The sequence below is a fragment of the Podarcis vaucheri genome (assembly GCF_965113315.1).
Source record: "Podarcis vaucheri genome assembly, chromosome: 3".
Lineage (NCBI taxonomy): Eukaryota > Metazoa > Chordata > Lepidosauria > Squamata > Lacertidae > Podarcis > Podarcis vaucheri.
This window is the reverse complement of record NC_138761.1, coordinates 118,011,385-118,022,169: the sequence shown is the minus strand read 5'-3', so window position 1 is coordinate 118,022,169 and position 10,785 is coordinate 118,011,385. Positions and strand designations below refer to the sequence as shown.

The window sequence follows — 10,785 nt, the reverse complement described above, 5'->3', positions numbered from 1 at the left end:
GCGCGCCGGGTTGATCGATCCCGCTTTTCTCCCTGCGAAGTGGGCAGGGATGCGTTTCTGCCGCCGGGATGTGATTCTGCCCACCTGCCCGTCTCTACACAGAGATCAGTAGTAATAATAATCATAATAACAATCATAATAACAATAAATCATAATAACAATGATACTTTTTTATGGGCATCATCCTGGCACTCCAAAGGTTATTAATAATCATAATAACAATGATACTTTTTTATGGGCATCATCCTGGCACTCCAAAGGTTATTAATAATCATAATAACAATGATACTTTTTTATGGGCATCATCCTGGCACTCCAAAGGTTATTAATAATCATAATAACAATGATACTTTTTTATGGGCATCATCCTGGCACTCCAAAGGTCGTGGGATGGCAGGAGCTGTGGCACGGAGATGCCTACAAGCAGTGCCGAATTTACGCACAAGCTATAAACAAGCTATAGCTTAGGGCCCCAATGGAGCCCCGAAAAAATTAAAGGGGATAAACACTGGATGTACATTTCCAAAATATAAGATAAACAACCCAAAAAATAAAACCTAGATACTGCAACAGTGTTTGTGTGTTGTGTAGGCTCCTATGATGTAAGTAATGCTAGCCTGCTCCCTAAAATTTCACCGGTTTGCTCATTTCTATATATAGGGTGCCTACATCCTGCATGTGAAAATGGCTTTAGATGCCTGTTAGGTCCATAAAATACCATATCGCATATATTCAACACAAAAAAACAGCGACAATTTGTTCCTGACAAAGGACAGCTGGACATATAAAGGGCCCCATTACCTTCAGTAGCTTAGGGCCTCATCAAACCTAAATCCAGCCCTGTCCCCGAGCATCATCTAATCCCCGGTTTCCTCAGGTTGGGCGAAGTGGGCAGGGATGGATCTGATCTGGCTTCGCCGCCAATACAGTGGTACCTCAGGTTAAGTACTTAATTCGTTCCGGAGGTCCGTTCTTAACCTGAAACTGTTCTTAACCTGAAGCACCACTTTAGCTAATGGGGCCACTGCGCCGCCAGAGCACGATTTCTGTTCTCATCCTGAAGCAAAGCTCTTAACCCGAGGTAATATTTCTGGGTTAGCGGAGTCTGTAACCTGAAGCGTATGTAACCTGAAACGTATGTAACTCGAGGTACCACTGTATGTGTTTCTGTTTCCAGGGCCAAACTTTGAAGGGGAGAATTTGCAACAGTTTGGCACCATTTTTGAGTGAATTGGATGTCAGATTTTTGGTGAAATTTTCCCACGAGTTAAGCCACCGAGGGCTGAATTTTTTGGTCTATGATAAAACATGCTTTTTGCACCGCAAAACCTTGCACGAGAGAATTTAGGGATTTTTTCAAAAAAATATTTTTCCGCAGGTTAAGGCGTCGAGGGCTGATTTTTGGGCCTATGATAAAACCCCTTCTGTTTCCACCACCAAACCTTTCAGGGTCGAACAGAAATTTCTTCTTTATGTTGATTTGGAATCTCCTTTTTTGCCACTGATTTAGGCCCTATACTCCAGAGCACAGGAAAAACAAACTATATCCATGCTCCACGAGACAGCCCTTGAGATATTGGAAAATGGCTAGTCTATCTCCTCTCAGTCTCCTCCCCACCCCCAGGCTAAACATACCACGCTCCTTCAACCATTCCTCATAAGGCTTGGTTTCCTTCTGTTGTGGCACCCAGAACTGGACACAGGACTCCAGGCGGGGTCTGACCAAGGCAGAATAGAATGGGACTATGGCTTCCCTTGACCTGGACACCAGCGCATGGCTTAACACAAAATGGCTGCCTCCTGCCCAGTTGTCAATGCCAGGCTCAAAGTTAGCTGGGCAAAGGAAATTGTAGGATAATCTGGAAGGTAAGGGAAAGAATATCTCACCACTTTTCATACCCTTCTTAAAATAGTTATTCACCTGCTTATTTATTGTGGGATTTATATTCTTCTAGGGACGCGGGTGGCGCTGTGGGTTAAACCACAGAGCCTAGGGCTTGCCGATCAGAAGGTCGGCAGTTCAAATCCCAGTGACGGGGTGAGCTCCCGTTGCTCGGTCCCTGCTCCTGCCAACCTAGCAGTTCAAAAGCACGTCAAAGTGCAAGTAGATCAATAGGTACTGCTCCGGCGGGAAGGTAAACGGCGTTTCCGTGCGCTGCTCTGGTTCGCCAGAAGCGGCTTAGTCATGCTGGCCACATGACCCGGAAACTGTACACCGTCTCTCTCGGCCAATAAAGCGAGATGAGCGCCGCAACCCCAGAGTCATCCGCGACTGGACCTAATGGTCAGGGGTCTCTTTACCTTTACCTATATTCTTCTAAATGATGCTATGGCACTCTTAAGACAACTGAAGCCCTCCTCATAAAACTCATTACTGATGAGGGAAATATTGATTGCTACATATCCTTCACTGTACTGGAGAAAATTAATAATGATAATAATAATTTATGGATATGCTGTACCCTTCTGACTGGGTTACCCTAGCCACTCTGGGCGGCTTCCAACAAATTAAGACACAATATGGCACCAAACATTAAAAACTTCCCTATTGCAGGGCTGTCTTCAGAAATGCTCTGGTTTATGTATGTGACTTAGCACCAGTGATGTCATATATCAGAGGTGGGGAACCAATAGTCCTTCAGATGCTTCTGGACTATAGCTTTATCATCCCTGGCCAGAGAGAGTTGTGGTGAGACAGGTGTTCATGGGTCCCAAGATGGCGCTGCCCAAGTTATTTCCTGGACGCAGCTTTTGAAGAGCATGGCAAGGATTGGACAAGAGGTCTGTTGCGTCACAATGGCATCACAATGGCTCTGAGGTGCTTTTTGGCCCTGAGATCCCCAACTCATGACAGAGGATTCAATGGGGGATATGATCTCCTCTCCAGCCTCTGTAATCCAGTGAGCTGTAATCTAGTCTCTTCCGGTTGCGGGCGGTTTTTAACTTTAAGCAGAGGGCACCACCATTTCAACAGCCTTCAGGAAGCAGAGCAACAGGATGGCAAAACAGAATCTAACATGCTGGAATTTCTTCAAGTGCTTTGACAGAAATAAAAGGTATGTTCAGGATCAAACCAACTCTGCTGGTCCCGGGGGCTAACCGAGAGGCGAAGTCCAAGTCCAGGCCGAGGTCGATGATGCGGTATGGAGGCTGTCCATCAAAGCTGTAGCTGGGTCCAAGGCGGGGAGTCGGGAGGAGTCAGGAACTCTGGCTGAAGAGCAGGACAGGGTGCAGGCAGGAACAGGCTAGCAACAACATTGCTCCTGCAACCTGGGACTGGGGCTGACTGGCTTTTATCAGCCCCGAGGCATAGGGTGGCCCCACTCCACAGGTGACTCGCCTCTCCTGGCCTGGAGGCGAGCACTCCTCCTGCGGGAACTCAGTTCCCTCCGCCTCTCTGCCTTGAGCCTCTGCAGCTCAGGAGATGCTGGAGGGTTACCGGACCCAGAGGCAACCTCTGCTTCCCCTGACGGGGCTGAGAGTGGAGCCCCTGCAGGCAATGGGTCCTCCATCACCTCAGGAGCCAGAGCAGACTCAGCTGGTGCCTGCACCTGAGGACCCAGCACAGGTGAGGACCCTTCAGGGTCATGCCCCAGTCCCGGCTCAGCTGGTTCTGGAGGCGGGGACTCCTGTGCAGGTTGGGATCCCTCAGGTTCAGCCTCTGAGTCCAAATCCCAGGCCATCACACTAAAGGTGAAAAATTGGCATCATAGGTGGAAATATGTCTGCATGCAAATTACATTTAAAGGGTGTGGCTTTCCCCAAAGAATCTTGGAAATGGCATTTACCTTTCACAGAGCTACAGTTCCCAGCACCCTTAACAAACTAAAATTCCTAGGATTCGGAGGGGGGAGTCATGTGTTTTAAAAATACTTTAAATATATGATACCTAGGTGAGATGTGTTGTCATCCATCCATTACTGGGTTTCATTAAAGAATCATTTGACCAACTCATGGGTGTGCTAGGAAATCACGGAAGCCTTCTTATAAATCATGGGAGGTTTGGGCTGTTGGAAAGAAAGCTGCTGTTTCTGTCTTCGACAGGGCAACAGAATGCTTTAATCCACCATAATTGTGCAAACCTAGCAGTTCGAAAGCACCTCCGGGTGCAAGTAGATAAATAGGTACCGCTTACCAGCGGGAAGGTAAACGGCGTTCCGTGTGCTGCGCTGGCTCGCCAGATGCAGCTTTGTCACGCTGGCCACGTGACCCGGAAGTGTCTCCGGACAGCGCTGGCCCCCGGCCTATAGATGTGAGATGGGCGCACAAACCCCAGAGTCTGTCAAGACTGGCCCGTTCGGGCAGGGGTACCTTTACCTTTAAATTTACTGGTATATGTCTGAATTGCTCCTTCATATTTCTGACAGTCTGGAGGTGCTCACAGACTACCAATTTGTTCTCAGCAAGTTTGTGTGAGGCAGGGAATATTTTCCCCTCAGCCATACAACTGGGGAAAACACTCTGTGGCTTTATTTTTAAAACACAATGCGTTTGCATCAAATGCAATACTCCCCATTTTCAATTGTTCTGAAATCACATAGAAAGTGGGGGGGGGGGATTTCAAAAGCCGGGAAAATTAAGGAGAAAATGACCAGGGAGGAAGGCATTTTGTGTATCTCCAGATGACCTGATTATTGAGCAGTCATTTTGATTTTTTTGCTGGCAGGTTAGATTGTCCTACTACTTTCCTTTTCACTTTTTTTTTGGGGGGGGGAGTGGTTTTGTTTTGCAAGACTTCCTGTTCTACTATAGTTGCACGATCTGAATTTGTTGTACATGATAGAGCCTCACCCCAAAACAATGAGAATCTCATTGCAGTCTCTTATTTTTTATTCATTTATTTATTTGAGATATGAGCTTCTTTCTCTCTTTTTTAATAATTTTGTTATTAACAATTTCAACGTAACAAATTATCAAAAGAAATCATCTTCATTATTTTCCCCCCTTCCCCCCCCACCTTCCCAACAAACCCTCCCTCCTTCCCTCCCCCCCAAGAATTCCCTCAGCTCCTCTCTCTGATTTCTATAAAATTGTATACATCCTTATATTATCTATCTACCAATTTAACCCTCAATAAATTTGTGTATGTTTATTCAAAACCTGCCAAGGAGTCCAGTTCATTTTGTTATCTTTTTAAATAATTTGTAAAAAGTTCCCATTCTTTTTTGAAGTCACAGTTGTCCCTATCTCGCAATTTGTATGTCAGTTTCGCCAGTTCTGCATAGTTCATAAATTTCTCTTGCCGCTGTTCTTTTGTCGAGGTTTCCTCATTCTTCCATCCTTGTGCTATCAAGACTCTTGCCGCTGTTGTAGCATACACAAATAAATTCTTTATTTTCCCTGGCAGGTCTTGTCCTACAATCCCTAACAAAAATGCTTCTGGGTTTTTTGCAAATGTCATTTTAAACATTTTCTTCAATTCATTACATATCATTTCCCAATTTTTTAAAATTTCTCTGCATTCCCACCACATGTTAAAAGGTCCCTTCCTTTTCTTGACATTTCCAACATATGTTTGACCCAGTTTTATACATTTTTGCTATCTGTACTGGTGTTATATACCATCTATACATCATTTTCATGTAGTTTTCTTTCAAAAGAGAACAATCTGTAAATTTTAAATCTATTTTCCACAGTTTTTCCCAATCTTCAAATTGTATGTTATGTCCTATATCTTGTGCCCATTTGATCATGACCGATCTCACCTCCTCATCTTTTGTTTCCCATTCTAGCAGAATACTATATGCACCCTTCAGCAACTTCACTTTCCCTTCTATGACTTCCTTTTGAAATCTAGAAGTGGTGTAACTAAATACTTTCCTGGAATCTCAAAGCAGTCTCTGATGGCATGGGAGAGCAGGGCAACTTCAAAGGTATCAGGGGGTGCAAAAAAACAGGATTTGGGCTGCAGGTTGCCCACCTGTGCTTTAGAAGGCAGGAATCATAGAATCAATCACAGACTTGTACAGCTGGAAGGGACACCAAGGGTCATCTAGTCCAACCCCCTGCATTGCAGGAATCTCAGCTAAAGCATCCATGACATGTGGCCAGCCAACCTCTGCTTAAAAACCTCCAAGGAAGGAGAGTCCACAATCTCCCAAGGGAGACCATACCAGTGTTGCTATTGCTGCTGGTGGGTAGGGAATTATGTTAATTAATATCCATACATATACAGAGCTAAACACAGAGACCAAGAATCAGGATCCACCCCCACTCATCCTTTCTTTTTCTTCCCTCATTGGCAATAGAACCTCTCAAGAAGAGTTTGCTGTTGTTGTTGTTTAGTCGTTTAGTCATGTCCGACTCTTCACAACCAGGCACTCCTGTCTTCCACTGCCTCCTGCAGTTTGATCAAACTCATGCTGGTAGCTTCAAGAACACTGTCCAACCATCTTGTCCTCTGTCGTCCCTGTCTCCTTGTGCCCTCCATCTTTCCCAACATCAGGGTCTTTTCCAGGGAGTCTTCTCTTCTCATGAGGTGGCCAAAGTATTGGAGCCTCAGCTTCAGGATCTGTCCTTCCAGTGAGCACTCAGGGCTGATTTCCTTCAGAATGGAGAGGTTTGATCTTCTTGCAGTCCATGGGACTCTCAAGAGTCTCCTCCAGCACCATAATTCAAAAGCATCAATTCTTCAGCGATCAGCCTTCTTAATGGTCCAGCTCTCACTTCCATACATCACTACAGTACTGGGAAAACCATGGCCTTTGTTGGCAAGAAGAGTAGCTTAACTCAAATGACTTTGTATGCCTCCCAACTTTGATCCCTTTTTTGCATTTCCAGGAGAGACATCCTTGAGCTGGCAATTTCTGATGAGGAACCTCAGAACATGGAGAGACTGAAGGTGGATAATCTCTCCCATTTCTTATCAGACAAGCAGAGCATCGTTGGCCACTGCAACACCTTCACCATTGTAGCAATGGTGCACATCACCAAGGACGATGGAGATCTTCTGCAGGATGTTAAGCAGGGGCAGAGAGAGGAGCAGACCGTGATGGAGAACCTTTCTGACGTCCCATGCAAAGGGGAAAAAGATGGAGAGCACCTTGAGAGATCTGATGAGAGGAGACAGAAGGACGCCGGCACACAGCAGACCCACAGAAATGGCCTAATGGGGGAAATGATAGCTTCTAGGATACTGAAAGGTCAGCGGGGAGTAGGAGAATTGAAATATATGGCTTGTCACAATGTACCGTATTTTTCGCTCTATAGGACGCACCAGACAATAGGATGCACCTAGTTAGGGCAGGAGGAAACAAGAATAAAAAAAAAATTGAATCCCAGAAGCCAGAACAGCAAGAGGGATCTGGCTTCTGGGATAGCCACTGGGATAGCTGGTCTAGCTTTGCGCGAAGCCTCCGCAGGGCATGGGGAGCCTTCATCCCTGTGCCCTGCGGAGGTTTCGTGGGGCTATCCAAAAGCCAGCATAGCTAGAGGGAGCGCTCCCTCTAGCTGTTCTAGCTTTGTGCAAAGGCTCCGCACGGGGAGCCTTCATCCCTGTGCCCTGCGGAGGCTTCTGGGACAGCCTGCTACCCTGGGTAGGCCTCCTGCAGAGGCTTTGCGCAGCTGACCCCAAAGCCTTTGGAGCGCAGTGCGAGTTCCCGCTGCGCTCCAAAGGCTTTGGGTTCCTTTCGCTGAAGCCAGGAGTCCCGACCCCTCATTCCACACCGACCCCTCTCGCTCTCCAGGCTTCAGCGAAAGCAACGCGTAGCCTCCGGAGCACAGAGGGAGTGCTCCCCCTGCGCTTTAGAGGCTTCGCGTCGCTTTCGCTGAAGCCAAGGAGCCTGCACATGAGGTGGCCAAAGTATTGGAGCCTCAGCTTCAGGATCAGTCCGTCCAGTGAGCACTCAGGACTGATTTCCTTCAGAATGGATAGGTTTGATCTTCTTGCAGTCCATGGAACTCTCAAGAGTCTCCTCCAGCACCATAATTCAAAAGCATAAATTCTTCGGCGATCAGCCTTCTTGATGGTCCAGCTCTCACTTCCATACATCACTATTGGGAAAACCATAGCTTTAACTATACAGACCTTTGTTGTCAAGGTGATGTCTCTGCTTTTTAATATGCTGTTAGCTATTATGTTCCCACAAATCATCCTTTTTTCAGAGAATAGATTGCTGTGTCCTTGTTTCTTTCAGATCAAGAAGATAGGAAGAGTGGCACACCAGCCTTTTGTTTTCATTTTCTCAACCACCATCCCAGGAAGGTGCCCAACATAAATCTGATTGAGTCATCCCAGAAAGATGCATCAACAGTCGCCCATTAAAAGTGCCTTGATCATCGACAGACTTGTCAGCATATGGATGTCCTTGTTTCAGAAATGCTGGCCAGGCGGTCTCCCTGCACGGGGCCAGGTTAACTCATAATTATCCTCCCGATTGCAGAAGATGCGTAGATTCTGCAGGCAGCCTTCAAATGAAAGCTGAACTGAGAGACAGGGGAGAGCAGGAATATGGAAAGGGTGCCGTGGCTATGTTTGAAAAAATCATGGAAATATGGCAAATGGGCATTCCTCCTCTCTTTTAGTGGTGTGATTCTCCCCCCCCCCCCACATGCCAGTGTTGCTGCATCTCTTGGCCTGGAAACGCGGATACTAAATGGAATCTGGTGTAATCCTGGGATCTATAGTTCATCCCCCACAAAGCAGAAATTCCTGCTCCCTTAACAAGCTAGTTACTGGGGTTGAGGGTCAAGTGGATCAGGCGGCGACCCACAGGAAAGCTGTTTGTTTATTCTTCGGCACACTGCTGTGCTATCTTTTTCCTCTTCGTTATTACTGGCAAAAAGTTCAAGTCCACCTCACCCCAGAAACATTGGCAGAGTTCTCGTTTTAAGCACTTTAATCTGGGCTGGAACAAATATATATATATATTAATATATTAAATGTGAAGGTTCTGTGTGTCATGGCAGCAGCAGGTCTCCCTGACTTCCTGCTTGCAAAGGAATGCTTCAACTGGATCACATTGCTTGAAGTGGGGGCTGAGTTGTTGGTGACTCTCCAGATTTTGCAGAGTCTTCACCTGAAATTGATGAAAGCCTTTCTGTTCCTACAGGCATTTCAATTAAGTTTTATCAGGCCAATTTTTCGTTGTTATTACGCACCATATTATTTGACGGATGCGTTGTTTTGTAAACAACTTTGAGACCGTTTATGGTGAAAAGTGGTCTATAGATACTGGGGGGGACATAACAAATATTTGTTGATTTAACAACATTTATATTCTGTTTGATCATTAAAAAAAAAACCCAGCCTCTAAGATTGTTTACAGAAAGTTAGGATAGTAAAACTAAAATGATCAAGATTTATGTTGCTTAATAAGGTCTCTTTCAAAATGGATTACCGTATTGACCTGAATATAAGCCTCACTTTTTTTCCAAATTCTGACGGTGAAAAGTTAAAGTGCAGCTAAAATTTGTGACCTTACAAAGATTGGCTTTTACAATTTCACTGCTGAAACAGACATATGGAACGGGTGTGAGTGCCTGCGGAATTCTAAGGGAGCAGCTTATATTCTGGTATTGCCTTTTTTTCCTCCCCCCCCCCTGAATTTTAAAGGTGCAGCTTATATTAGGGCCAATACAGTATTATTCAGGTTTCCTGTTAACATACAGTAAAGTTTGTGTAAAGTAGCTATGAATCCAAAATTTGTTGTAATGTTGATGCTTTGAAAGTGCAATTCAGCTCCTAAAATTCTGTGTGATTCCAGTGGAAGGGTGGAGCTGCCATATAAATACCAGTCTATGTTGGCTGGGACAGATGTGAACTGGAGTCCAACAACTGGAGGGTCACAGGCTTTAAATGCTTGCCACAAAGCTCAGCCTTGGGTTGGAAACATCTTTGTCACTCTAAGATCTCTGCTGCTTTTTATCCATCAGTCTTAAGAGCAGACTTTGAGTCTTCCTGTGCTTGCTAAAATCAGGGGTAAGGACTCTGTGGTCCATCAGTTGTTTCTAGAAAATAGGTCCCATCATCCCTGATGATTGCCCATAATGGTTGGGAGCTACTGGGAGTTGGGAATTGAACACCTGGAGAGATACAGGTACCCTAAGCATGGCTTAAAGAACTGCAATGGTAGCTCTTTATTTAGTAAATGTGAGAAGAGAACTAAGGTGTAGCCTTCAGCTGTCACACACAGATACCTAGGATAAGTATCTCCACTTGGACAGCTTGTTGAAAGATATATTCAAAAAGCACTGCAAAGATGGTAGAGATGGCGCTTGTCAGATATCTAATGTGAATTCCAGGAAGGTCCAGTTCTGGAATTGTGCAGAACGTACCTCCTGAAGGATGCCATCTCCTTGCTGAGTACAGTGATTGGTTGGGCACATAGGGGATGAGATGATCTTTCAAGTATCCCGGTCCCAAGCTGAACAGTCCTTTGTACCCCACTACTAGCTCCTTGAACTTAGCCCAGTAGCTAATCATAAGGTGCAGGTAGACGTGTATGCATTTTGAGACTCTTAGAATACCATCTTGTCACTCACATCCATGAAGCAGGACTAAGAACTGTGCATTAACCTCCCCTGAATAAAATTGGCCAAAGTTTATTGTGATGCTTTTGAAATTCTCCGAGCGAAACTGCCTTGAACTCTTTGTTCTGTTCCCTAACTTGTACCATGAGCATTCAAGGGTGCTGCCAAGCGCAGTGCTGACTCCAGCATATGAAAACAAAACTCTTGAGGAGGGTGCCAGTCAGTACAGAATGTCTCATAGATCACCCTAAACTGCTTAGTCTGCAAATGAATATACTCTAAACTTATCCCACCACCCTATTTCTCAAGCAAAGG

At 45.4% G+C, this 10,785-nt stretch overlaps 1 protein-coding gene across 1 annotated transcript; it reads left to right on the top strand.

The window, feature by feature from the left end:
- Positions 1-2,680: 2,680 nt before the first annotated feature.
- LOC309528828 (uncharacterized protein) lies at positions 2,681-8,281 on the top strand. The gene is made up of 3 exons (XM_082216547.1): positions 2,681-3,056; positions 6,781-7,142; positions 8,136-8,281. Exons 1-3 carry the CDS (start codon positions 2,998-3,000, stop codon positions 8,261-8,263), a joined length of 549 nt encoding a protein of 182 aa, XP_082072673.1. The 5' UTR covers positions 2,681-2,997; the 3' UTR covers positions 8,264-8,281.
- Positions 8,282-10,785: the final 2,504 nt, after the last annotated feature.

Bases quoted from the DNA above. Each gene is read 5' to 3' on its own strand.
- LOC309528828 (XM_082216547.1), top strand. From the start codon at position 2,998: ATGGCAAAACAGAATCTAACATGCTGGAATTTCTTCAAGTGCTTTGAC. The intron at 3,057-6,780 runs GTATGTTCAGGA...TTGCATTTCCAG, and splicing joins TGCTTTGACAGAAATAAAAG to GAGAGACATCCTTGAGCTGG. The intron at 7,143-8,135 runs GTCAGCGGGGAG...TGTTTCTTTCAG, and splicing joins AGCTTCTAGGATACTGAAAG to ATCAAGAAGATAGGAAGAGT.